The sequence below is a fragment of the Stegastes partitus genome, unplaced genomic scaffold (genome assembly GCF_000690725.1).
Source record: "Stegastes partitus isolate 25-593 unplaced genomic scaffold, Stegastes_partitus-1.0.2 Scaffold389, whole genome shotgun sequence".
NCBI classification, from domain to species: Eukaryota; Metazoa; Chordata; class Actinopteri; family Pomacentridae; genus Stegastes; species Stegastes partitus.
In genome coordinates, this window is record NW_007578120.1 from 136,073 (window position 1) to 163,418 (window position 27,346).

At 41.6% G+C, this 27,346-nt stretch overlaps 1 protein-coding gene across 1 annotated transcript in view; it reads left to right on the forward strand.

Moving 5' to 3' along the window:
- whrnb (whirlin b) overlaps positions 1-27,346 on the forward strand; it is a 113,812-nt gene that overhangs the window by 37,970 nt on the left and 48,496 nt on the right. Inside the window, exons 2-3 of the mRNA XM_008285164.1 lie at positions 20,320-20,496; positions 21,936-22,061. Coding sequence (XP_008283386.1) covers positions 20,320-20,496; positions 21,936-22,061 — 303 coding nt within the window. The remainder of the gene's footprint in view (positions 1-20,319; positions 20,497-21,935; positions 22,062-27,346) is intronic.

Below are 27,346 nucleotides of genomic sequence, written 5' to 3' on the forward strand. Positions count from 1 at the left end.
ATGGATGGATAGATGGTTGAGAATCTGTATCGCTCATAAATAACAGTCAGGAAATGATTTGGTTAAAGGGAGACGCTCTTTCCATCTGAAACTCTGAACATAACCTGCCCCCGATCAGGTTAGCTCCACAGCATCAGTTACCATGGAGATCTAGCCAGGTAAAAAGAGAACCACCTTCATGATGCTGAAAACTCTGGCTTTAAGCTCAGCATACCCCGCTAACCCACTAATCTGGCTTCGTAGTACAGCCCTCTGTCAGTGGCTCTAATGTCGTGGCTGATCGATGTATCTCAAGTGGTTTCGTTGTTTTTAAACCTCAAACCTTCACAACAACACAGCTCGCTTTCTTTGCCACCAAGTTGATTTATAGTCATAAGCAGTCTTTTGTTGGGCTACTTAGTCAAACCTGTGAACAGTCAGAGCACTATACAGCATGTGGGTCCTGTAGATCCTTCTACACTTCACACCCTGCTCTGAGATGATAAGCCGACAGCTAATCTGTCTATAATTACTTCCTCTTTGAGACTGATGACCTGTCACAGCAGCCTCCTATCATCCTCCCTCATACCTCTCCAAACAGAGCCAACTGAGCTGTCACACAAAGTAGAGAACTTTTCATGTCCCATCAAAAAGATGTTGCACCACCTTAATGGTGACATATCTGGGATAGCTGCAGTATGAGTATCATCCATCACATATAAAGCCGGGGCAGAGGAACAGGCAACACCCAGTTTCCAGCAGAAAGATGCACTAAAAATATCCCACTGTACAGCATTCAAATATCCTGTAGGCTTCAGAGATGTTGAAAACAGGAGGGGTTGCCCAATTTTAGTTATTTTTTTACGTTATGTAGATAGTAAATTATATTTGTTAAACACATATTAAATACGTTATGCTATTACATAAAACATTGTTCTATGGGTGTCTTATTATGAGTTCAGAGTGAGGACATAGGAAGCATTCAGAAAAAAGTAGGTGGTTGTTGGTCCTCATGTGATTCCAAAGTTGTTTTTATGTTTGTGTCTGTCCGTTCACTGCTGCTTTATAGTTTAAGTTAGTTAATAACCTATAATGTTATTCTGCAATTCCTCCTTTGGCCTTCATAACAGCTTGCAGTCTTGCTCCTGTCATTTTCATACTTTTCAAGATTCTTTTTTGAGTTCCAGATAGTTTCTAGTTACATTTGTGTGATCAGCCTTTACATTTACTACATCACAAATTTATTCAAAAGGATTCAAATCCAGACTTTGACTTGGCCAGTCCATCAGTTCCAGTACTCCAGATTCTTTTTTTTGGTCAGATGGTCTCTGCACTACTTTGAAGTTTGCTTGGGCTCATTGTCTTGTTGCTAAAATGAACCCATGACCAATCAGATTCAGTCCAGAAGGGATTCCATGATGCACTAACATGTTGTGGTAGACATTCTTGTTTATGATACCGTTGTTTTTCATTCATTCGCACACGTTGTTCCCACAAATGGAACCCCAAACCACAATAGAATCTCCACTGGGTTTCACTGTGGATACAACGCATGTAGCATCAAAATGCTGTCTAGCTTTTCTGCAGACATAAACACGACAATGCTGACCGGAGAGTTCAAACTTGGACTCGTCAGTCCAGAGTACCTTCTTTCAGCCATCAGTACTCCAGTGTTTGTTCTCCCTGGCAAATCTGAGATGTTTCTGGATGTTTGTAGGCCTTAATATTGGCTTCTTAGCAGCTATTCTTCCCTCTAAGCCTTGTTCCATCAGTTGTCTGCTTATGGTCATTCTGGAGACTTTCTCAAACTCTGATCTAGAAGCATCATTCAGGCATTCATCTCTGCCTGAAGATCAACAGTGGTCTTCCTTCTGTCTGTAGGACTTAAAATCTTGAGGTGTCTGGAGCACAGCTATGGCTCACCTGGTTGTGCCTGGTTGTTAAGGGGCTATAGTCCCTAATGCATGAGTTTGAATCCTGCTCATGGCCATTTTCTGCAGGTCCTTTCCCTGTTGTTCTCCCCCACTTGTCTGTCTCTCTCTAAACTGAACTATCAAATAAAGGCAAAAAGGCCAAAAAAATAACTTGAGGTGTCTGATATCTGCTTCATTTAACTTTGATTTTCTCATTTTGTAAGTACCAGTTCTGGCAATTGACACCACAGCCTACTTTTTTCATACAATTTTTTTGGCCTTATTAGACAGGCAAGTGGAGGGAGGAAGACAGGAAAGTATGGAGAAGAGTGGGGGAAGGACCTGCAGCTAATGGCCACGGGACGGATTCAATCCCAAGGCCGCTGCGTCGGGGACTATAGCCCGTTTTTGGGGGTGATGAGCTCCCGGGGCACCCCACTCCAAAGCATACTTGGCCACACTGTGAGAACACTTCATGTCTTCCCCTATTTGTCTCAGAGACTATCCAGCATCATGAAGTGCTTGATTGCAGACGCTTTCATTTTCAGTGAGCTCCTGACATTTTGGTGAAGGAAAGACATCCCCGAGGCCCACTGGGTTGGGTGCTGGATCACAAAATGTCAAAAATGAGAAAAGAAGAACAGAAGAACGATCTGCACACCAAACTCTTGGCATTTTACCATTTTGAACAGGAATGAGGAATTTCAAACTGAATTCACTTTTTTATATCCAAATCTGAGCCAGCTCACTGGGCTTCTCTGAGAAGTCAGAAATTAATCAAGCAGAACATTCAACCACTGAAACAAATTTTTCTGTTGAGGAATGCGAGTAACATCTTAATCAAGAAATAATAATGTGCGTTACTATTTTTTTCAGTCGTTTTGTAAAACAGTAAATTGGAAAATTCTCTGACAACAATGATAACTATATTTTAACATTAAAAATAATTTGGTTAAAGAGGGCTGCAGGGTGGATCGGTGGTTAGCATCGCAGCCTCGCAGCAAGAAGGTCCCCGGTTCGTGTCCTGGTGAGGACACCCAAAATCTTTCTGTGTGGAGTTTCCATGTTCTCCCCGTGTAGTGTGGGTTCCCTAGCTTCCTCCCACACAGTCCAAAAACATGTTGAGGTTAATTGGTGATTCTAAATTGTCCGTAGGTGTGAATGTGAGTGTGCTTGGTTGTCTGTCTCTAAGTGTAGCCTTGTGATAGACTGGTTACCTGTCCAGGTGAACCTGCCTTCACCCTAAGTCAGCTGGGATAGGCTCCAGCCCCCCGCGACCCTAGTGAGGATTAAGCGGTGTATAGATAATGGATGGATGGATTTTGGGTAAAGAGCTGCTACATACTGGTGTATTAACCATTACAGAAACATAAGAAATGATTTTGGTAATTACCAATGCTGTTAATTTAGGGCAGCTGTGGCATAAACCTTTCATTCGGTGGTGGTCTAATAAATTTGTTAAGCGTTGTATGTAATAATATATTTGGCATAGTTGACAACATATCAGTAAAACAATATGGACTGACAATGTAGTTTTTCTTCCAGAATATCTGATCATGTAGTGAAACATGGTAACGACAGCAATTTTTAGGCACTGACAGCACTTCAATACGGTTACAAAACAGAACACTCTGCTTTAATAATTTACTACTGTAATATTGAAAAAGCTCAGTTATTTCTGACACTGTGCTTATTGACATTTAGTCAAAGTCAACAAAGTGCTTTTGATATCAAACCAACCTGAGGCCTGTACTATGAAGCATCTGCCAAGGATATCTGTCAGAGTTCTCCCTTGACTAACCCCAACAACCGCACTCAGGATAACTGGTGGTTGTCAACTCGGTAAGTCAACCCAGGTTTGTCTGACCTGAGTATGAGCGCGTGCACATAAAATGGGCGGGGTTATCAGCATCTGACCAATCATAACTATGGACAAGTCTGGCTGCAGAGCGGCTCATTTTACTACTAAGGAGCAGAATATGATCTTTACAAAATATGAAGAATATAAAAACATCATAGGAGCAAAAAGCAGCACCGTTGCAGTGGCCAAAGCCAGGAAGGAATGCTGGCAGAAAACTGCTGACTGTGTGAATGCATCAGTTCATTAGCTTATAATATAATAAAATATGATCACTGCTCCATCATGAAGGCACGTGTCAGACAATAAACACATCTGAGGATTCCTTTTAATTAATGTGTTGCCTAATGTATATATTTGTGGCGTATCTGACATTTTTTACTTTCAGCTGCAACCCTGGTGGTGCAAAAAGGATGTTGGAACAAATTAAGAACAAACATGGTACAACTTTTTAATGCATCCTACAAATACAAGCTTCAATGCTAAAATCAGTTGACTGTTGTGAGGTGATATTGGTATGGAAAAAAAAGAAAAGAAATAGCTTTGACATTGCCTGTAGCCAACAGGAACAAAAAAAGAATGAATGAAGAAAGGAGCTCATAGAGATCCTTGTTAGGGTGCGCTAAGGGGTTTTGCTGGTCCTGAAAAACCCTCGCACTTCTCGGTGATCCCCTCACAATCCGATGTGTAGCAGGTCTTCTATAAATGGTGATGCCTTTTTGTTGAGAGCTGCTTGTTTACTAGTCCTTCTGAAGTTTTACGGGAGACAGTTGATTTTCAATGGAGGTGTTTTTATACCCAGTGATGTCAACCTCGAACATAACCTGCTGCGGAGCAGGTTAGCTGTTCAGCGTAAGTTACCATGGTGATGGTAATGTAAGAAGTGAACCACCGTCGTAGGACTGAAAACCCAGGATTTAACCTGAAATTACCTCGTTAACCTCAAATTTAGCAATTTTCCTGAGGTCTTGTACCAAAGGGATCAATAAAGTTTTATTCTAATTCTAATTCTAAATCCTGCTTCATAGTACAGGCCCCTGAACTCCAGTCCCTTATGTGAGACATGAGCGCTCTGTATACCCACCATCTACCCAAACATTCTCCATGCATTTGATGCAATTCACATACATTGATCAAAATTTTGCACCTACACATAATTAAAAACATTATTTAATTGTATAGAAAAATTGTTTGTGGGAGAGAGTTGGACAACAGGGACAAGGAGTCCTGTAGCAGATGATCTGACTCCCAGAGAGCCCTGATCTCAACATCATGGAGTCAGTCTGGGACTGCAATTGACTGTATAAAAAACATACACGCACCCTTTTGGTCTGACAAGGGAAGCCAACATGGAACTGCCCTATATATATATATATATATTCTTTCAAACAATCATCAGGGAGTAACTCTTGTGACTCTTTTTCCTGAATCCGGGACAGAAATGGTCAAGCAGCTTTGTTCAACATGAAGTAAAATTACTTCTGGATCAGCTTTTAGTTTCTTCAAAAATTCTCAAGGATCAGGCTTCACAGCATGTTCAAAGTCTGGTGTGAATAATGTTTATTCAATACAGAGTTTGCAAGAACAAAGTCTCAAGATTTTGACTCAGTAAACAACTCTTTACAGTTTCTTATATATTTTTTACAAAGTCCTCACAAACTTTCCTCCTTCTCCTGGGACGGCACAACCCATTCTCTCTAAAAAGATCAATGAGATCATCTGTGCCGTCATCATATATATTTTATTTTATTTTCGTGTTTGGGAGTGTGATCTAAATGTGTTAAGTATTCAATTACAATTTAAAAAAATAAATAAATAAATAGTCAACAGTGCACTCATTTTGCCCCTTGCTTTTCAGAATCCAAATTTGGTTGTCCACGAAAAGTTTGAATTTAGCTTGCCAGGTCATCATGACATACACACGAACCTACAAGCTCATGTCCTCAGACAATCTTTTTTATTCCACTTGATTCATGCTATAACTTTTTCATGGAAAGTGACCACACAGGATTTTTCAGTTTGCACATTATCTAATTTAAATGTCATATTTTCCAGTTGTCATTTATGTAGTTTATAAACCCACAGCACCACTTCAAAAAGAAGTCCAATTGTATAGAAGTTTATGAGAAAATGAGCCTACCTACTCTTTGATTTGTTCTTTCAAAAAAAAAAAAAAAAAATAATTCTAATGAGTTTATGATCTCAAGAGCTAGTTTTAAGACATTTTGAATACAGCATGATGTTTATTTTGTAACCTAGGGCCCAGTTTAGAGTAAAACAGAAGATAAAGCTTGGTCTGTTTTAGGACAGGGTTACCCTTGTGTTTTGACAGGTTGCTGCCATACCACCATGCGTAGTGTCATCACTATCAGTAGGATCCACCCCTTCAATCAAGAGGACGACGGCCAAATTCCAAACTTGACACCATATGTTTAAAACTAATGGGAGGCATCATTATTATGTCCATTTTTCATGTGCAGTCTTTGAGGATTACATAAAGGGTCAGAAAACATTCAGATCAACTAAAAACACAGAAAAACTGTGGCAGGTTCTCCATGGTGCTTGGAAAAACCTGCCTGATGTAACTGACAAATAAAAACTCTTCATGCCACTTTTTTGAAAGCATGCTCTCTTTAATTTTAGTGCCTAAAACTCCCTATACAGTACAATATATCTCTTGATGGTAGGAAGGAGTGTGGTTTCTTCTCTTTGTCTTGGTAAAAAGCTTTGCTGCAGCATTTTACGCAGCCTGGAGCTGAGCCACAATCCGATGGATAAGGAAAGTAAATCAGGTTTTGCAGTAATCAAGATGAAAGGCCATATAGTAAAAACAAGTGTGAATTTCTCCGTGTCAAAGAGAGTCAGGAACAATCATATTTCTGCAGTTTGTGTCAGTTTAAGAAAACAAAACTCAGTTAAATTTTATTTATCCCTCCTGGTAACTGACTTGTCTGACCACTAATTACTGCCATTGTCACTGACGAGCTTCAAGGTGCTTGTGGGCCACTAATCAATAGTTGTCGAGAGACCTGTATTACTCACTTTCCTCACCAATTTGTAGGTAAAACAGAATGCAGTGTTTCCCACTACCATCAATTTTACATAAATATAAAGAATATACATCTGCAAGTGTTGCAGTTTTGTCAACCAAAGACATAATTTGCCAACTCCCCATTCAAGAGAGCAGTGCACCTATATGTGGTCTTACTGATTATTTTGCAAACAAGGTCTCAGATTTTAGCGAAGTGGATATTTCAAATTAGAGCAAATGTTTTCAGTTTATTGTATTGCATCTCATTCACTATAAACTGGGTTGGCCCAGTCTGCTTAGACAAACTGAAACCTGTATTCTGGGAGAGTGCGTTGATATACAGCAGGTGCTATTGAAACTGCTGGCAGGGTGAATTATACCTTGTCAAAGCCTGCACAAACCTCAGCCTTGGACTCAGCCAACAATGTAGCAAGCCAATTCATCATGTCTGGGTCGGGGATAGTGTAGGACAGGTAATTGTAGCAGGAATGGGGTTCATGAATGGTGCCCAGCCTCATACCTGACAAGGACAATAATAATGGAACTGTTAAAGGAGTGTTGGTTAAACAAATGTGTTGTGCCCTGTTCATTTTGTGTTCTTTCTCAGCTGCTGTAACAGTAGTTCACTATAAGAATCGCAGCTTCATTTAAGCATCTGTGTGATAGTTTTAAAAAAAAACTTGCTTTGGGGGCAGAGATACACTGGAGGCAGATTTAGTTTAATTTCTGCAATAAACTCAATAGTTGAGAAAAATGTTTTTAAAATAACACTCATTAGCTAACTTGCAAACTGAACTATGAAGAGAACATTCTATTTTTACCATTTGTGTTATATTTTACATTTTTAATATTCTACTATCTATACTGATTGCAAGTTCATTCTTTGCTGTTTGAGCATTACGATTTGTTATGGCCCTTGGTGCCGAGTATTGGTGTGAAGTTAGTGTAGTTCCTTTTCAGGTGATGCCCAGAAGGAGTGGCCAGGTGCAGCTGCTCTGCACTCATTACAGTTAAAGAGCTGGGCCAATCTGATCATCGTTGCCAGTTGGCCGGATCGGCAGACAGAGCTGTGTGGCATTTGTGGAACTGGGTCCGGCTCAGAGTTACGCATGTGGGGCTCTGTGGTTGTTGTATTGTTTGGTAATTGTAGGATTGGCTTCGTTTTCAGGAAGCTCGCTCTAATTTACATTTTTCTTTTCGTTTCATTTGTAAAATTAACCTGACTTTTTGTTTAACAATCAGTTTCCTGGTCCCTTTAATCCAGTTTTTGTTTTACTTTTGTTACTCCCCTCATCCCCTAGCTCACAGGGATGTAGCATATTTGGAGGCTTGTCCGTTTCTTTTTACAGGATCAGGAGATTGATCCGTTTGATTAAAATTGTCCTGTTTTGTGGTTTTTGCCGTTGGGTACTTGTGTCCTGTTCGGCTGTCGCCTCATTCACTCAGACAGATAGGTGGGTGTCCAGCTGAGCTGTCTCAGCTCCTCCATCGGACACTCTTGTGTTATTTTGCCTTTCTTGTTTTCGAGATTAGTCCTGGGTGGGGTTGATCCGCCAGTTTCCAGTTGCATACACCTGAGGTAAAGCCATTCACGTTGCCCTGTTTTGACCCACAGTCGGCCGAGTCGTCTCCGGACTCCAGGTTAGATGCCCAGCTTAAGGTCCATTTAGCTCATCTCCAGTTGGAAGGAGAGGAAAGACAACGAGAGTTTGGGATTCGAGAGTTTGTGTTCACTTTAACACATAAGAATGTGTTCACGAAGAGCAACCCCTCCCTACCTGAAGGTGTCAGGTAACATGTCATCAGGTCTCAAGGCTGACAGGAAATGTTTTTACTGTGGTGAGTCTGACCATTTGATTGTTGGATGTACAGCATTGGAACGTAAGCGGCAGGCGTCAGTTCCAAGTCAGCCCAAAGGTGAACAGTGTTCAGAAGGTGTCAGATGACTGTTTTAAGCCGTTAATTTTTCAAGGCTTTGTCTCACATACAGGGAAGGTTGAGGACCAGCGCCCAGTTACAGTGCTGCGTGACATGATTTGCTCTCAGTTCCTCATCCTTTCCAGGGTTTTGCCACTTGGAGTTGAGGCGTCATGTAATGTTAGTGTCGTGGTGAGAGGTATTGAAATGGGTTTTATGCCCACTCCTCTTCACAGAGGCCATACTCGGACTAAGTTGTTAACTGGTTTCTTCTCAGTAGGTGTCCGAACCAGTTTTCCAATTGATGGCGTAGATTTGATTATGGGGAATGATATTGCTGGTGGCAGTGTATTTCCTGTAGCTGAGGTTGTTGACAGTCCACTTTCAGGATCTGTTCAAGACGTGTTGGCCCATAGTCATCCTGAGATATTGTTATTCGATATTGAGTGTATTAACCAGAGCAAAGGCCCGAGAGCAGGCCGATGAGGTTGATTTGTGTGATTCACAGCTTGTTTCTGCTCTTGTTGAGGACAGGTGGCCCCCTGTTGAGTCAGGAAGCCTAAGGACACAATGGCACCTGTTCTTCCTCCTACAGTATCACTACCTCTGAACCGTGAGGCACTCATCAGTGCCCAGAGAAGTGACCCTCTCCTTAGCAAAGTATTTTGGTTCAACTGGAGAAATGAATAGTAAGTGCAATGACAAGAAACAGACATTTCTCTTTGATAATGGCATGTTAATGTGTAAGTGGGTTTCATAGTTAGATGGTACAACAGCTGAATCAGGTGAGGACTGGAGTGCAATATATCAAATAGTTGTACCTCTTGATTGTCAGCAGCATGTGCTAGAGCTGGCACATGTGCCTGTGTGGTCTGGGCATTTAGGTGTCACCAAAACTTACAGCCGCATCCTGAAGCACTTCTTCTGGCCAGGCCTGAAGGCTGACGTGGTTAAATTCCGTCGCACTTGCAGTACTTGTTAAGTTGCAGGTAAGCCAAACCAGGTACTGCCCCCGGCCCCTCTGTGCCCTGTCCCTGCTGTTGGTGAACCGTTTGACTGGGTGATCGTTGATTGTGTTGGTCCCTTGCCTAGGACCAAGCCTTGTAACCAGTTTCTGTTAATCATAATGTGCGTTTCCACCCGTTTCCCTGAGGCCATCCCATTGAGAAAGATCCCTGCAACTGCTATCAGCAGTTGATTAGGTTTTTCAAAACCTTTGGTTTGCCTAAAATTATACAAACTGAAGCAGACTTTGCAATCACTCAGTGTAACTCACTCCATATCCTCTGCTCATCACCCCGAGTCACAAGGGGCACTGGAATGCATTGAAGCATTGAAGTTGATGCTCTGGAAGTACTGCCATGACACAGGGAGAGACTGGGATGAGGAAGTGCCTTTTGTTCTCTTTGCCATGTGCGTGGCCCATTGAAGATGTTAAAGAAACAGTTTGTATCCGCTTCCTCTAAGACCAACCTGCTGGAGTTTGTCTCGAAGTTTAAAGACAGGTTGCAGCACGCTTCTGCATTGGCAGTGAAAGTCCTCCCTTCCTCTCAATGCAATATGAAGAAATGGTATGATAAACAGGCAGTTGAGAGACAGTTCCACCCTGGTGACCAAGTGCTGGCCCTGTTGCCCATGCCGGATTCTGCTCTCACTGCTCGCTTCTTAGGTCCGTATGTGGTGGAGAGCAAAGTGTCAGATACAAATTATGTTGTTCAAACCCCTGATCGCAGGAGGAAAACCCATTTGTGTCATATTAACATGTTGAAGTCGTATCATTCCAGAGAGCTTTGTGAGAATAAGCAGCAGGAGGGTCTGGGGACCGCTGCTCCCGCTGTGTCTGACGCCCTGGTTGTGGGGAATGTGGTGTCTGATGGTTTGGCGGAGCCCTCTGTGGGTCAGCAGTGTAGTAGGTTATCAAACTCTGAGATTCTCTCCACTGTTGATACACATCTGTCATACCTTTCTGACGGTCAGCGTGATGACATTATTGGTTTGATTCGATCACATCCTACTTTATTTGGTGATGTGCCATCCCGCACCACAGTGGTTGAGCATGATATTGATGTTGGTAATGCTATCCCCGGTAAGCAACATGCATATCGGTGTCCTACAGAAAAATGCAAAAAAATGAAATGGGGGGTGGAGTACTTGGTTAAAAACGGCTTAGCCAAGCCCAGTTGCAGCCCCTGGAGCTCTCCATGTCTGCCGGCTTGCTAATGCATCGCTAACACTCAACCTCTTGAAGTGTGAGTTTGGTAAGATTGCAATAACCTACTTAGGGAAGCAGGATGGACATGGTCTGTCCAGTGGATGCAAAAGTTGCAGCAGTGCTGTCCTACCCTGCTCCCATCACCAGGCGTGAACTGAGGCGGTTTTAGGGTATGCCCGAGTATTACCATTGTTTTTGTAAAAATTTCTCTGTGGTTGTCACTCCCCTGACCAAATTGTGTAGTCCTGCCATTCCATTCTGCTGGGATGACAAGTGTGACCATGCCATTAATACTGCTAAAGCTCTCCTCTGCAGTTCCCCTGTGCTCACTGCTCCTAACTTCTCTCTACCTTTTAAGCTGGAGGTAGATGCTAGTGCCACTGGAGCCGGTGCAGTTCTGCTGCAGGATGGTGAGGATGGTGTGTGCCATCCGGTGAGATATTACTTGGTTAAGTTCAAGCGCCACCAGCTGAGCTATTCCCAATTGAAAAGAAGACACTAGCCACGTTGCTCACTCTGCAACACTTCTAAGTGTACGTTGGCTCCAGTTCAACACCAGTGACAGTCTATACTGATCACAGTCCTTTCAACTTTTTAGCACAGATGTACAACCACAACCAGCGGCTGATGCATTGGGCCCTGCTAGTCAGTCCAAATAAGCGTGTTCCTCATCAATTTAAACCCCTAAATGCACTTAAAGTTTTATATTTCACCCTCCATTTAGGAGAAACGGCTATTTTGAAGAAAGAACTACAACTTCCAGTAGCATTACAAACAACATGATTGGACACACAATGAAATATGGAGTTCTTCTTGGGGTTTACAACTAGGCTTGTGTTTTTGTATTAATAAACTAAAATAAACAGACTGAAGTACTGACAAATGTGCTACTGTTAAAGTATTGTATGTGTAGTATGAAATAAGTATAAAAGAGTACATCGTAATGTGGTATTTTTTGTGTTTTTATTACACCAGCAGTGTTTGGGGGAAATTAGCGCTCGTTGCTAAGGCAACCCTGTTAGCGTTGGCGCACAGCCTTGCCGTAGACCCGGAAGAGATCCGTCTTACACAGACTGTAATGTTTTTGTGTGTGCAGTAGGTGGCGGTAATGCACCTGAAAGTTGGAGACCAACTGCCAAATCAATAGAAGAAGAAGCAACAGCAGCAGCAGCAGCAGCAGCTAGTAGCTAGTAGCTAATGTTGCCAGCCTCGATGAGCTAAAAGCTGCATCAAGCTACTGATACATTCCCCACCACTGCCCTCTCAGTTACAATAGTCAGATTATCCATCGCTACGATCACAGTACAACTTCCTGTGTGTGTCCTTCTTTTCAGAGTTGTATTTGTTTACAGAGAAATGAAAGTAACGATGAGCATGTAGCCCAAACACAGTAAAAGCACTTATATTTTACCGCAGATAAACGGTAATAGCTATGAACGATATCACTTTCAGCTCGATCTCAGAACAGCTTCTCTCTGCCTGGATATATTTTTTGTTTTTTCTATTTGAATGAATACAGAGTTTATAGCAGCACCAATGTTTACAGAATGTTAATGCTGGTCAGTGTGGGCGCACACATCTGTATAGTGATCTCTATACTTATTAGTGTGGCCATACCAGTAAAACTGGTACATGCCTGACTGTTGGAGGAAAAGAACGACAAAAACATCACAGTAGATGCGCTGACTTATAGGGGGAAAAACGTGTCCCGGACACGAAACATAAGTCCAATTGAAATGTATTGGTTTGAATTTCGTGCAGGGGAACAAGAAAAAGTCGGGTAAATCATGTTCCAGGACATGAAACAATAGATTCAGTTTTTTCGTGAGACTGGGTTGGCAATTTGTAAAAAAGGCCAATATTTGCATTTTTGCTGTGCATCTGGGACTCAACGGAGTCATGTCGGAAGGCCATTTTACCTAGATGAGATTCAGTGGGCATATGTGGCAGGTCAGGACACACAAAAAACTTAATCAACACCAAACCCTAAACCCAACAGGAAGTCTGCCATTGTGAAAGAAGCGAGTGACAAATTTGGCGATTTTTGATCATTGTCGGCCTTTTTCAAGATCTATCTCCTAGAGCAACGTAAATTTGGCCAGCACAAACTACAGGAGGTGGTGATTACAAGTTATTAAAATGCTCAGCAAAAGTCTGACGGCGTCAAAACAGCGACCTGTAGAATTTTGCCAAAGCATCATAAAACGCCAGTAAACAGGAAGTGACCTGTAACTAGGCCGCACTTGCTCCAATCTGCCTGAAACTTGACACATTTCATCACAATCCTGGCCAGAGCACATTGCCACCACAGCCCGACATACACGCCGCCTTGGCTCGCCATTAAACAGGAAGTGGCTCATAACTAGGCTGCAGGTGCTCTGATCTGGCCAAAACACAACACGCTGGATCAGAGTCCTTGCCAGAGCATGTTTCAGCCAAATTGCGACATGTGCAAAGACCGACAATCATCGGAGAACCAACCATCGCTGCTTGCAGCTTTAATTATTTATTGATTCCTGAGGGAAAGTTATCTATCCTCTAAATCTTCCTCAGTGTGGAAGCATTATGTTATGTTCAGCTTTCAGAACAGCAGCCCTGGAGCATGATGTGAAGGACACTTCAGCAGATGTGATATTCCCCAGCACAGGGGTAAACCTCAGTCCTCCATTTGAATCAAGAGCTGACAGGATAATTGAAGAAGAAGAAAAAAAACCGATAATGACAGCAAAAAATCAGCAAAGTGGCTGCAATGTGACTCTGGCTCCTACAAAATTAATTTATTTAACTATAATTGGCTTTCTTGGATACATTTTGAAGAAACTGCCCCCATTACGTCTGCCGTCTACATTTTTTCTAATCCATGGACTATGACATTCTTTGACTGCAGAGAGGCTTAGCAAGAGGTCAGAGTTATGTGTTCATTCACTTTGGCCTTGTCACTACAAGCAGCTTCTCTCACAAGCAACACACTCTCTTTTGAGCCATTGTAGATATTACAATGGGGATTAGTGCAACTTTTGGGTTAGGGAAGTGTCCTGGGTTTGGTTAAGTGTATAAAAAAGCTTGTTGTATTGTCTTAAGCTTAAAGTCAGTTTAGACTTTATTGAGACCACAATTCTTTAAACTCAGTCAAGTGCTTTACTATAACTTTTCTCCACGTGAACACAATCAAATTTTGCGAGTAAACAAATAAAATACAGTGACAGTAAACAATAACTTCAGCACAATCACTTACTGTTTATGTTGATTAGAAATATACAGTATACAACTCTGTGCAATGTCCCTTAAATGTTAAAAGACTAAACAATTGCATTGTGTAGTAACTGCATTACTTCTAAGTTGCACTCTAGAATATTTCCCTTCATGTCAAATTCAGAGCTAGCAGTTTAAATATTCTATTTTACAACATAGCTTGGGACTACTATCATCCTGGAATTTCCCAGGGAGTCATCTTATCAGCCAGTATTTTGATATATCCACAGGAATAATTGACATCTATATATTTCAGCTTCTCAGCTCATTTTGCACTTATGCAGCCCCATATGATCACACGCTCACCTTAGTGAGACTATGCATTAAGTGTGGTAGTCCTGACCAGGTTTACACTAAACATGCCAGACCCCATCTAAACTGAACAAATTTATTCTAGTCTCACCTCACTAAAGAACATGCTCCCAATATTCATGAGGCCTCTTTTGGTGTTCTTGAGCAATGTTTCATGTTAGAGTTTTGTTAAATAGCATTCGTAGAGGCTGTTGCTATGAGCTGGCCTTTGAACTGTCTGAGTTGTCACAAAATCCAACTGCCATCCAGAGTCTGTTTTATTGGTGATCTGAAAACAATGAAACATGGTCCTGGGATTTACCCTACAATCAGTGTTATAAGATAATCCTTCTGCAGCACTTGTTCATAGAATTTCATCCCCTGTCTATTATAAATGAATGTGTTTATTTTGTCCTTGATTAATGAAATCCAGCAATGCTTCTCTTTCCAACTGTATCTGTAATATTATTTAAAAGACATCTATATTTTCAACCTTCCCTGTTGTGGTTTGTTTTGGTGGCCATCTTGGCGTAATGTTTCAGCAGCTGCATACCAGGTTCCAGTCTGTCAAATTGGTGACAGTGAACCCATCATCAACTTGTTGGATCTGCTGGGCTGGTAGTCAGAAATATTTTATGAATCGTACGCTGTCTCTTTGAGAGTTTACCATCCCTGTCCAACAAATGAAGTAAACTCCTGCAGAGCAAGGATATGTTCCAGGAGGGGATTTTGAGCAATTTGTGCTATTGAAGTTGTTCTTGCCTTTCAAACATAATTTAGATGTTAAATTTAATTTAAATTCTGCATTTAAGTATGGAGTCATGGTCCCCGGAAAGTCATGTGACTGTTGAAGTCTGAAGTCTTGTTGGGGTTGTCAGGATCAGTGATCAGGCTGGTGTTGATCTGCATCAGGAAAACAACAGTGAATAGAGCAACTTCATATAGTTCTCATCAAACACTAATTACAGCTGCAAACTCTGGGCACTTTTAAATCTGTCTGGGATGATTTAAGTTATACAAGATTACTTTCTTGGTTCCTGGGATGATGAAACGGAGGCAGTTGTAAAGAATGAAAAGGAAAAGCAAATACACTGTGGCACGTCACCCTATTGATTATAGGGACTGTCTGGCTATGTTATGTTATTAAATGTTTCGAAGGAAGTCACTGTAGCCTATCATAATCACTCATTACACTTCTTATATGGAAAGATCCAAACAGTACCTGAACAGAAACAAAGGGCAAGTGAAAGAAACAAGGAGAGAATGGTAGAAAAATGCAAGCGGCTTCCACATCTTAGAAACAGGACGTGTCCACTTTGATACAGACAGACAGAAATTTCAGAACTTGTTTTTAGATAAACATCACACTGTCCTAAAATAGTGCAAAAGCACATTCTCTAGACCCTTTGTTTGCAAGCTACATTGCTCTAAGACATGTGGAAGACAATGAAAAGTGCAGGTCTTTTTTGGGTTAGACAGATTTGTAAAAGGTGGAAAACAAAAACACACAAAGCAGTAAATATTCTGTATACGAATGAAACACTCTCATTTTCAATAGGAATGCAGATGAAACTAGCACCCAAGTCCAGTATGTTTTTCTTTCCATGAAGTGACGCAACCTTTAAAAGATGTCAGACACTGATCAACAGATCAAGCAGTTCAATCAGTTAAGATACTGTTCGATTAGGGGCATACACAGACTCAACAGATGCAAACATGTTAAGTAAGACTGGATTGTAGCACTTCAATACAATTGTCAATACATCTGCATTTCTGTTTGCCTTTCCAAGGATTACTTTGTTGAGTTTAAGCTTTTATTTTAGTTTTGCCATAGTAAAGGGTCACACAACAGTATTTTTGACCTAGATTAACTGAAAAAAATGAGCTCTGGAAATTAAACACCGCCATGTAAGACCAGACTCTACCCTCTTTCACTCTGTGTCCTGGTGTCTTTGCTATGTCTCCACCAGCATCCTTATGAGTCACAGTAGTAGTCAGCACTGTGGCCTCAAAGCCTCCTCTAATTCTGTCCCTTTCTCATAAAACAACTAAAGGATGTGACAGCAGATGCAGGAAGCTGGAGAGCTTTAGTCGTGTAAATAGCAGAGCTGAAAGGAGCAGAAAATTGATTAAATAGCAAACAAAGGTTCAACTATATGTATGCGCATCAACAGACAGGCAGGCATTGTTACTCAAAGTCACTGTTTGGTAAAATGCCTCTAGATTCAAATAGGAACGAATAATAGTCAAATCTTCCAAAAACGGCTGGTGGCACAGGATTGTGTATGCAAATGCTGTTTGTGTTCTAACTTGGACCAGCCACTCTATGAACCATAAGTCCTCTAGAAACACCTACACTCGACCCAGCCCAGGTTGAAAACTACAGACCAGTGTCACCACTGCCCTTCCTGTCTAAAATAGTTGAGTGAACTGTCTTCAACCGAGACTAAAATGAGTGTGGTTTTAAACGGGGTCACTCAACCAAGACTGCACTCCTATCTGTAACAGAATCGTTGTGTTCTGCTAGGACTACTGGACAGTCTTCAGCTCTATTGCTGTTTGCTCTGTCAGCTGCCTTGGACACAGCTAAACACCAAATCCTCCTCTCCACACTCACTGAGCTTGGCATCTCAGGATCTGCTCTCCACTGGTTTGTGTCCTACCTCTCAGGAAGATACTTCAGAGTATCCTGGAGGGGAGAAGTGTACGAACCTCACAACTTATCCACAGGGGTTCCTCAAGGATCAGTGCTCGATCCCCTTCTCTTCTCAGTATACACAACCTCACTTGATGCAATATTCCACGCCCATGGTTTCTCACACCATTGCTATGCTGATGATACCCAGCTCGTCCTGTTGGACTACCACACGGTCTCTGCCCGGATCTCATCATGCCTTGCAGACATCTCGGCATGGATGAAAAAACGTCACCTTCAACTCAACCTTTGTAGGCCTGAGCTCCTTGTTTTCCCAGTCACTCCCTCTTTACAACAAGAAATCAACATTGAGCTTGATTCAACCCAACTCAAACCCACAAAATCTGCCAGAAACTTGGGTGTAATAATTGATCACCCACTAACCTTCAAAGCTCATGTGGCCTCTGTTGCTCGGTCATGTCGATTCGTGCTGTACAACATCAGTAAGATCAGACCTTTTTTGTCTGTACATGCAGCACAACTCCTGGTACTCGCTCTCATAACGTCATGCACTGCTTACTGCAACACCTTACTGGGAGTTCTCCCCGCATCAACTGTCAAATCTCTGCAGATGATCCAGAATGCAGAAGCACGTCTGGTTGTCAACCAGCCAAAAACAGCATGTCACCCCACTGTTCAGATCACTTCACTGGCTTCTAGTTGCTGCCCGCATCAAATTCAAAACTCTGACACTTGCCCACAACATTACAATGACAACAGCTCCCTCCTACCTGAACTCTCTCATTTGGGTCTACCACTCCCTCCTGTTCACTATGCTCAGCCAACAAAAGTCGCCTGATACAACCACCACAGCAGGGCCCGAAGTCAATAGATAGACTCTTCTCCTCTGTGATTCCCTGGTGGTGGAACGAGTTACCAAACTCTGTTCAATCTTCTGATTCCCCTCAGTCTTTAAGAAAAGACTAAAGATCCAGCTGAACACCTTTGCACTTGACAGACTGAAAACAAAAACAAACAAACAAAAATTCCTATTACCTCCCACACAGCCTACTATTGGCATCAATGCCTTATCTCACTTGAACTTTTTCTATGGCACTTATCCATGTTTTCTCCTGACTAGATCCTTGCTTGTGTTGTCTCTACTCTCAGATATATGTTGCTTCGGATAAAAGCATCTGCAAAATGAAACTATGGAATTGTTGAAAAGTAAGTAGTAAGCAGTACAGTCAATACTGTGCATTTTGAAACAAATTGGGAGGGGATTATGTTTTTTCCCCAGATAATCACAGTTTTGTTAAATTGGCATGTTGGCAAGTTATTGGTATTAGACTTATTCGTACATATGAGTAAAATGTATATATACAGATTATCTGATTTTGCCCCAGTAGCTCAACTGGATAACTGCAGTTCGAGTCCAGCCAGTGGCTCATTTACTGCATATCCTTCCCTCACTCTTGTCCCCACGTTTCCCCGTCTCTCTTCACTGTCCTCTCCAATAAAGACAAAAAAAAAAAAAAAAAAAAAGTCCTGAAAATAATCTTTCTAAAAAAGAATATCCGATTTTGCTATATAATGTTAATTTATAGTGACAACAGAAAATTTTATTGGATATGTTGAGGTACTGGCAGGATTTTCAAAGATGCCTGCTTTAATACAACAAAAGTGACTTGTCAGTACACCTTTCATTGATTTTTTTTCAATACTTCATGTGTCGACCTTTGTTTTTGGTCACAGACTCAATCCTTCTTGGTATAGAGGATACTAGCGTTGCACAAGTTTGTGAAGAGATTTACTGTCATTGTTTAGAGGCTTTTTTTGTTTTTGTTTTTGCTGCTCTTTGCTGGAGGGGCTGTGTTGCGTTTTTTGTTTTGTTTTGTTTTCTAAAATAATCCAAAGGTGTTCTGATGGATTCAAGTCAGTTTTCGTTTTTTCCCCTCAGAAACTCTTGTTTGATTTTGGTAGTGTGCTTGGATTGTTATCATCCTTAGAATGAGTCTCTTCTAAGCTGAACAAATTCATCTTTGGCTCTGCTGACAATAGAATGTGTTCCCAGCATCCATCAGGCTCCCTTTCATATGCTTTAACAAAATTTCATGTTAGAGTTTTATGCTAAAGAGCAAGCAAGGGTTTTCTTTTCTTGGACACCTTCCATAGAGGTTGATGTAATGCAGCATTCTTCACATTGTTTGAGCTGGCACAGAAACTCTAGTTTCTTTTGATAACCACTGTGCCAAGTCTGAAGCATGTGTCCAGAGTTAGTGTTTTAAATGAGCGTGAACATGGAGTGAAAGCCTTGTTTATTGAAGTGTAAAAAAATAAAAATAAAAAAAATTTCTAAAAATCAGTGAATTATTGTGATAAATAACCGTGATCTCTATATTGATCAAAATAATGCTGATTATTATTTTTGCCATAATTGTGTAGCTCTAGTCAGTTTTATGAAAATACTTTATGTTCATGAAGAAGGAGGACTGTAACAATAGGGGATGTGCAGGCATTCCTAGATGAGCGCAAACCAGCTAAATAAAGGATGATGCTGATTTTATCATTAGTAGTTGTAATTGTTGCCACTCTACAAGGCAACATGACTAATTACTTTGGTTGATTTGCAACAAACAAAAATATCCACAGTAAAAAAAAAATAAAAAAATTTTTGTTTTCTATACAGATGCACTTCCCTATAAAATCACCCCAACAATTCTAGATTGATTTATTACTGACATACATTTTTTTAATGTCATAAGGTAATAATTCTTGTATTTTTTTTATATCACAATACATACCATGTATTCTAATGCCCAATATTAGGCTGAGTTTTAATGAGGTGTTAAAGCCTGGATCCCACTGCGTTTAGTTTCTCCATGCTTAAATGATATGAATGAGGGACACGAACATTGTTTCCGTACTAAACTATTAGCGGAATTGTGGATACATTGTCTGACCAACTTTGGAACTTTGGAACAAAATTTTCAAAGCTATCCTGCAAATCTTGCACAGTTTTGTTCCAACTATTGATGGCAGCTTACAGAGCCATCTTTATATACTGACTTACAAGGTCATGCCTCTGTGCCAGAAGAGTCTATATTCATTGGTTTTGTTCAGTTTCTTGGCCCTAACATGATATGAAAGCACAGTTGTACCGAGTCATTAACTCAGCCACATTTAGTGCTTTCAAAGAAGCCATGACCTCATCTTTCTCTTCTGATGCAGGTGCTGAAAGGATGCAAGAAGCTGACCATGTCTGTGTGTTCTATGGGACGGATCCCTGGAGGCTACAGCACTAACCATGTGTACAGCTGGGTAGACCCTCAGGGCCGGAGCGTCTCTCCACCACCTGACAGCCAGGAGGCCAACCAGAGGCACGGGCATAGCATGGAGGAGAGGATGGTAAGACCCCACCATGTATGTGGGGTGGTGGTACAAGAGAGCAAAATGTACAGTGCTTAACAGATTTATTAGACCACCACCCAGTCTGAGGTTTATGCCACAGCTGCCCTAAATTAACAGCATTGATGATTACCAAAATAGTTTTTAATATATTATTATTATTATTATTATTATTATTATTGTTATTATTATTATTGTTGTTGTTGTTGTTGTTGTTAGTCATGATTTTTCAAAATTGCTTTAAAAAAAAAAAAACAGAAAAAAATACTAAAGCATGTTATTATTTCTTGATTAAAACGTCAAATTCTGAATCCTGAACAGACAAAAATGTTTTACTGGTTGAATGTTATGCTTGTTTATGCTTCTCAGAGAAGCCCAGTGAGCCAGCTCAGATTTGGGTATAAAAAGGTGAATTCAGTTTGAAATTCCTCATACCTGATCAAAATGGTAAAACGTGCAGAGTCGAGTGCAAATTAAAGCACTATATGATGCTGGATGGTTTATATATATATACAGAGCTTAATAAATCATGTCATGATGTGTGACGACTTTTCCACTGGTGGAGCTATTTGCTATTAGACCTTAATGCCATCCTCCTCTCCAATATGTTGTTTTTGTTGTTACTCTTCTAAGATGTTTGTGTTTCACTGTTCAGAATGATGTTTGTTCAGTTTGACACTAGAAGGCCACATCCTTAGTTGCACGACCTTCACCTGCTAATGGATTGTTTAGTAGACAGTCCTGGTCCAATAGAAAACTTAAATCAGTGTGATGTAAAACGTTAAAGCCTGCATTGCACAAAGACTTTCACTGGAGTTCTAATGAAGGGACATCTTGTATTCTGAGGAAAAAAAAATCACAGGAGAAAGATTACTCTTGCAATATAGTGCAACATAGTCTGCTTTACTATTCGACATGCAAGAAGGCTACATCTTGAGCCTCCAGATCCTCCTCAACAGCATGGATGGCTTCATCATGACTGAAAATGCAAATGGCATTTCAGTTTGGAAAACTGAAGTCAGACAGAGCCAGGTTGGGTTAGTAAGTTGCATGGGACAACAGTTCAAAGCCACATTTGGCTGTTTTTTTTTTAGAGGTGATCAGATAATTCGAAACCACACCCCGCTGCAGGTGAAGACACTCAGGTAATCAGCAGGTCCTCTGCACCTGCCCACACCTTCCAATTGCCAAACACACCCACCTATGGAGAAAAAAAGAGAAGAGAGAGAAACCCCACCACTAGGCAGAGCCAGAGGAAGAGGCCCTGACAACAATAGTAGTCGATTGTTCTTTAAACACACCCTGATTGTTTTTCCTGTTTCATACAAGTCCACAGTAATCCTTCAAAATATGACCTGTGTGTGTGTTTTTTTTTAATATACCAAAAAGTGTGTTTTATGGACAGCACTGGGCATCTGAATGTCATGTCTTTCCTACAGGTAAACCTGAACATGGATGATGGCCACTCTCTGGGTCTGATGATCAGGGGTGGTGCAGAGTATGGACTTGGGATTTACATCACCGGGGTAGATCTTGGATCTGCTGCAGACTCTGGTGCACTAAAGGTACCCAAATTCTGCTCACCCTCATAGTACTCCTATCTAACATCACAAAACCTGTCCAGCCTGTCCAATCAAATAAGAACTAAGATCATCTGAGATTGTCATGGGTTTACAGAGAAGCCAGGTGCAGACACTAATGAGGATGACGAGATCAGAGACTAAGTGAAGTGTTTGCTTACAAAAGTGAATTATGAAATAAAATAAAAGTGTAGATACCAAAGACAGAGGAAACAACCCAGGGGAACAGTAAGGGGAAGGGAATAAGCAAACAAACTAAACAAAAGGCTAAATGCAAACACACCAGTACACCAGAACTGCATGCATGGATGCCATTACAGAGCAAAGAATTTACAAAAAAAAAACCAAAAAAAACAATAATAATAATTAAGAAAAGGAGCTGGGAGACTGGGCAGAGAATAATGCTAAACACATACTGCAACACACAGAGCACAGAACCAAAACCAAGAAAGACAAGGCTAGGAGTGGTGCTGGGAAAATGCAAAAGAGAACACATGAACAGACAAAGATTGTTTATTGAAAAGACAAACTCTTGGTTAAAGGCTTAAAAAAAAAGCAGAGGCAGGGATCCTGACAGAGATGGTTGGAAAGGATCATCAGATTTATCCAAGAAGATCAAGGATTCTAGGTTTCACTGTTACTGTTTCTACCATATTGGTCAATGCTTCCCTGCATCTAAAATCTTGCAGTGCATTCTAAGGAGTTGAAATACTGACACTCTCTTTCTTTGTTACATTTTACTTTACTACTGTTACAGAAGGTGCAGTGTGTGAGTCCTTGAGAATGATATACTGTCATGGAAAAATTTATTAGACCACCCTTGTTTTGTTCAATTTCTTGTTCATTTTAATGCCTGGTACCACTAAAGGTATATTACCTGAAGAATACAATGAATACGACAAAAATGCAGCTGATTACATAATACTGTATGCCCTATTTGACATGCTTAAGCTTGATTGTATTCCCTAAAGAATAATGTGAAACCACAAAGGCAACCATCTTGACACTGCTGGAAATTGGCATGACAGGTAGCGAAATAAACTGAAGATCTCCAAGACAACTGTTCATTACATCAAAAAAGAAAAACGAGCCGAACATGGTACGACCAAATTGCTCGCTGGTGGGGGCAGGAACAGTCTTTCTACCCCACGAGATGACCATGCACTCATCCGTTTCTGTGTCAGGAATCATCGTCAGACCTCCAGGGACCTTAAAAATGAGTGGGCACTGTCGAGAAATGTGACTTGTTTGGCAAGGACAGTTCGAAACTGACTTCTTTAAGCTGGTCTGAAGTCACACAGGGCACTGAAGAAGCCCTTCATCAACAAAAGGAAGAGGAAAGCCTGGTTACTCTTTGCTGGGGATCAGTAGGATTGGACTGTTGATGATTGGGCTAAGGTTCTCTTCAGTGATGAATCCAATTTTCAGTTGATGCCCACTCCAGCCAACTTACTGGTTAGGAGGAAGCCTGGAGAAGCCAACAAACCAGAGTGTCTTGCCCCTACTGTAAAACATGGGGGTGGATCAGTGACGATCTGGACTTGTTTCAAGGTGGAACAGGGCAAATGCAACTGTGTGAAGGGCGAACGAACCAGGTCATGTACAGGGCTACTTTTGAAAACAGTCTTCTTCCATCAGCTAGAAAACTCTTTCCTGCGTCCAATGACTGGATTTTCCAACAAGACAATGCCCCTTGCCACATGACAAGGTCAGCTAAAGCCTGGATGGAGAACCAGAACATTGGAACCATGCCTTGGCCTACTCAATCACCAGATCTAAATCCAATTGAAAACCTGTGGAAAATCATCAAATGCGAAATGGAGAAGCACAAGCCCAAAAACAAAGAAAATTTGCGCAACAGGAATGGGCTGCTGTGACAACAGAACAATGTCTGAAGCTGGTGGAGAACATGCCAAGACGCATGACTGCAGTCATCAGAAACAATGGTTATACAATCAAGTACTAACTCCTGTGTGTATCATGTGACTAAAACAGACAGAAAAGAAAACATGGAATGCATAAAAGCCCTGTTTTTGGCAGTACAATGCCATAGCTATTGATATAAGAACTTAATGGATTTTGGTTATTATCAAGAAAACCATGGAAAGTGGTTGGATATCAGCTCATAAATCAAACTCTTATGAGCTGTTTTTGTTGTTATCATTATATTTGTCAAAACGAATGTACCTTCAGTTGTACCAGGCATTAAAATGAACAAGAAATTGAAGAAAACGAGGATGGTCTAACATTTTTCCATGACTATATGTGTGTTTTTCATGCTGACTAATCGTGATCAGGATACTCATACTAAGCAATTAAACCTAAATGTCTAAATCTAAGATGAAGACCGTGTGTAGCCACAGCCCTTCCTCCCTAAAATGGTGTTCCTGTACAGCTGACCTGCATTATCAAATATGTGTTGAGGGAAGCATATTTTCTGCTAGATTATGTTTGTTTGTTATGTATCACAAATATGTTTCAAGTTAGCATATCCTTTCTATTTGTTTTATTGCCTTCCCACTGCTGATACTTCAGGCAACCAATCATATATGGCATGGAGCAGGACCTGTCACTCTGGGAACACAGTAAAATGGAGAAGAAGCTTCTGACATGTTATGGAAGGGTCATATTTAACCCAAAGGGTGCTATTTTCCTCAACCAAACCACATAGTTTTTAGTATTTTTTGTTAGACAGGCTGACGAGCCAGGTATTTGCAGCAGCAGCAGCTTTTCTAGCTTTAGCAACCATACCAGCATTTCCAGCAAACCAAAGTGGTTCCCTGTAACTTGTTTTCTGTTCATTTTTCCATTCCCCAATAATTAACTTGGCGAAATTGGAACTAACTTGAGATATGGTATTTTATCACAAAGATATCTGTGTCCTTTATTGTCAAAGCTCCAGTTGTGGCTGAGTGGTAATACGATTGTATGTGCAGACTGATCTGGAACCTCTGTGCTGCATCACTGCAATTAGATAAAACATGACAAAAACAAAACATGATGGTCACAGTAATATGCTACCTACTCAAGAAAGATCTTGAATTGATTTTCATACGAAGTATAAATTGAACGTTTTAGCATTCCTGCCACCTGCTCTCTATTAGGCTTCTAAAACTGTTTGCGTTGCTTACATATGGTAGCTGCCTTACAGCCTCACTCACATAGTGAGCTTTAATGTCTGACAGGCCTGCAAATATGCTTTATTAGCCATACTAAATTGTTCGCTGTATGTTTTTAGGTCAGCTTTCTGCCTCAACAAGCAGACCACTCTCCTGCTGTACTATTTTCCAACCTGCCTAAGGCAAGAAGAACAGAACCCAGTGTTTCCTACCTGTAAACAACATGGCTTTTATGATGATATCACACTGTGTCCTACTTCGAGATAAAAATAAAGCATCAAATTTATGGATAGATTCGACTTATTTATACTAATTGGGACACCTGGAAAAAAATGCTTTACACTGATAAAGAAACGGAATAAAGACAACAACCTCAAAAGTCACAGTAAAAAGAGAGATGCCAGGTGACATTTCCTTGTTTTGTTGACAGAGAAAGATGAAGGGGTGCATTTTTTTCCTTACTGTCGAAGATTGCCTGGACAGGCTATGAAAAAAAATATGGGGCCATGTGGGCCTGCATGCTTCTGAACCTCCTGCCGGACGGCAGGAGTGTAAAGAGTTTGTGTAAATGGTGTGTGGGGTCCTTCACAATGCTGGTGGCTTTTTGGGTGCAGCATATGGTGTAAATGTCCTTGATGGAGGGGAGAGCTGCTCATGATGCTCTCAATAGTCCCTCTGTAGAATATTGTCAGCATGGGGGGTGGGAGGTGGGCTTTCCTCAGCCTCTGCAAGAAGAAGAGGTGCTGCTGGGCTTTCTTTGCTATGGAGCTGGTGTGGAGGGACCAAGTGAGGGACTCCGCCAGGTGGACACCAAGGAATTTGGTGCTCTGGATGGTCTCCACAGTGGAGCCATCGATGGTCAGTGGAACATGCTCCCTTTGTCCGCTCCTGAAGTCCACAACCGTCTCTTTAGTCTTGTCCACATTCAGAGACAGGTTGTTGACTCGGCACCAGTCCATTAGCTGCTGCACCTCCTCTTTGTAAGCTGACTCATCGTTCCTACTGATGACACCCAGTACGGTCGTGTCGTCAGCAAACTTTATGATGTGGATTGAACTATGCATCGCTGCACAGTCGTGAGTCAGCAGAGTAAACAGCATTGGACTGAGCACACAGCCCTAGGGGGAACCTCGGACTCACCTCCTCCCTGTGCAGGTGGCTCTACAGCTTTTTGACTGGCAGACCACAGGTTCGAGTGGGAATCACCTGTCCTCCTCTCGCACCCTGACCATTGGTGCCCCCCAGGGCTGTGTGCTGAGCCCTCTGCTGTACTCACTGGACACCAATGACTGCCTGTCCACATCAGACTCTAACACCATCATAAAGTTTGCTGATAACACAGCAGTGGTGGGTCTGATTTCCAACAACAACGAGGAGGACTATTTGATGGAGATCACCCACCTGGAGGACTGGTGCAGAGACAACAGCCTCCTCCTGGACGTCAGCAAAACCAAGGAACTGATTGTGGACTACAGCAAGAAGCAGCAGAGGGCATATCACCCACTCAGGATCAGCTGGACAGAGGTGGAGTGAGTGGAGAGCTTCAAATACCTGGGTGTTAACATCACGCAGGACCTGACGTGGTGCTGTCACATCAACACCCTGGTGAAGAAGGCTCGACAGTGTCTCTACTTCCTCCGACACCTGAGGGACTTTAAGCTCCCTCTCAAAGTGCTCAGGAACTTTAACACCTGCAGCATTGAGAGTGTTTTGGCTGGGAGCATCACCACCTGGATGGGCAGCAGCACCCAGCAGGACTTCTTGGCCCTGAGGAGGATGGTCCGCTCAGCGGAACACACCATCAGAACCACCCTCCCCAACCCACAGGAAATTTACACTAAACGATGCAGGTCAAAGGCCAGGAAGATTGCAAGTGAGCCCACCCACCCCAGCCACAGACTCTCTGCTGCCGTCAGGGCGACGTTACCGCTGCCCGAAGGCAAACACACAGAGGATGAGGAGGAGCTCCTTCCCTCAAGCTGTCCGCCTGCTAAACCTGAAACAATAGTCTCAATAGACAATTCAACCAGTCACATTGCACTGTGTATATATACATGTATAGTATATACATGTGGTATTTAGTTTTTATTTTTTATTCCATCTCCTTTTGCACTATTTGAAAATTTGATTTATTTATTTTGCTTTTTTTTT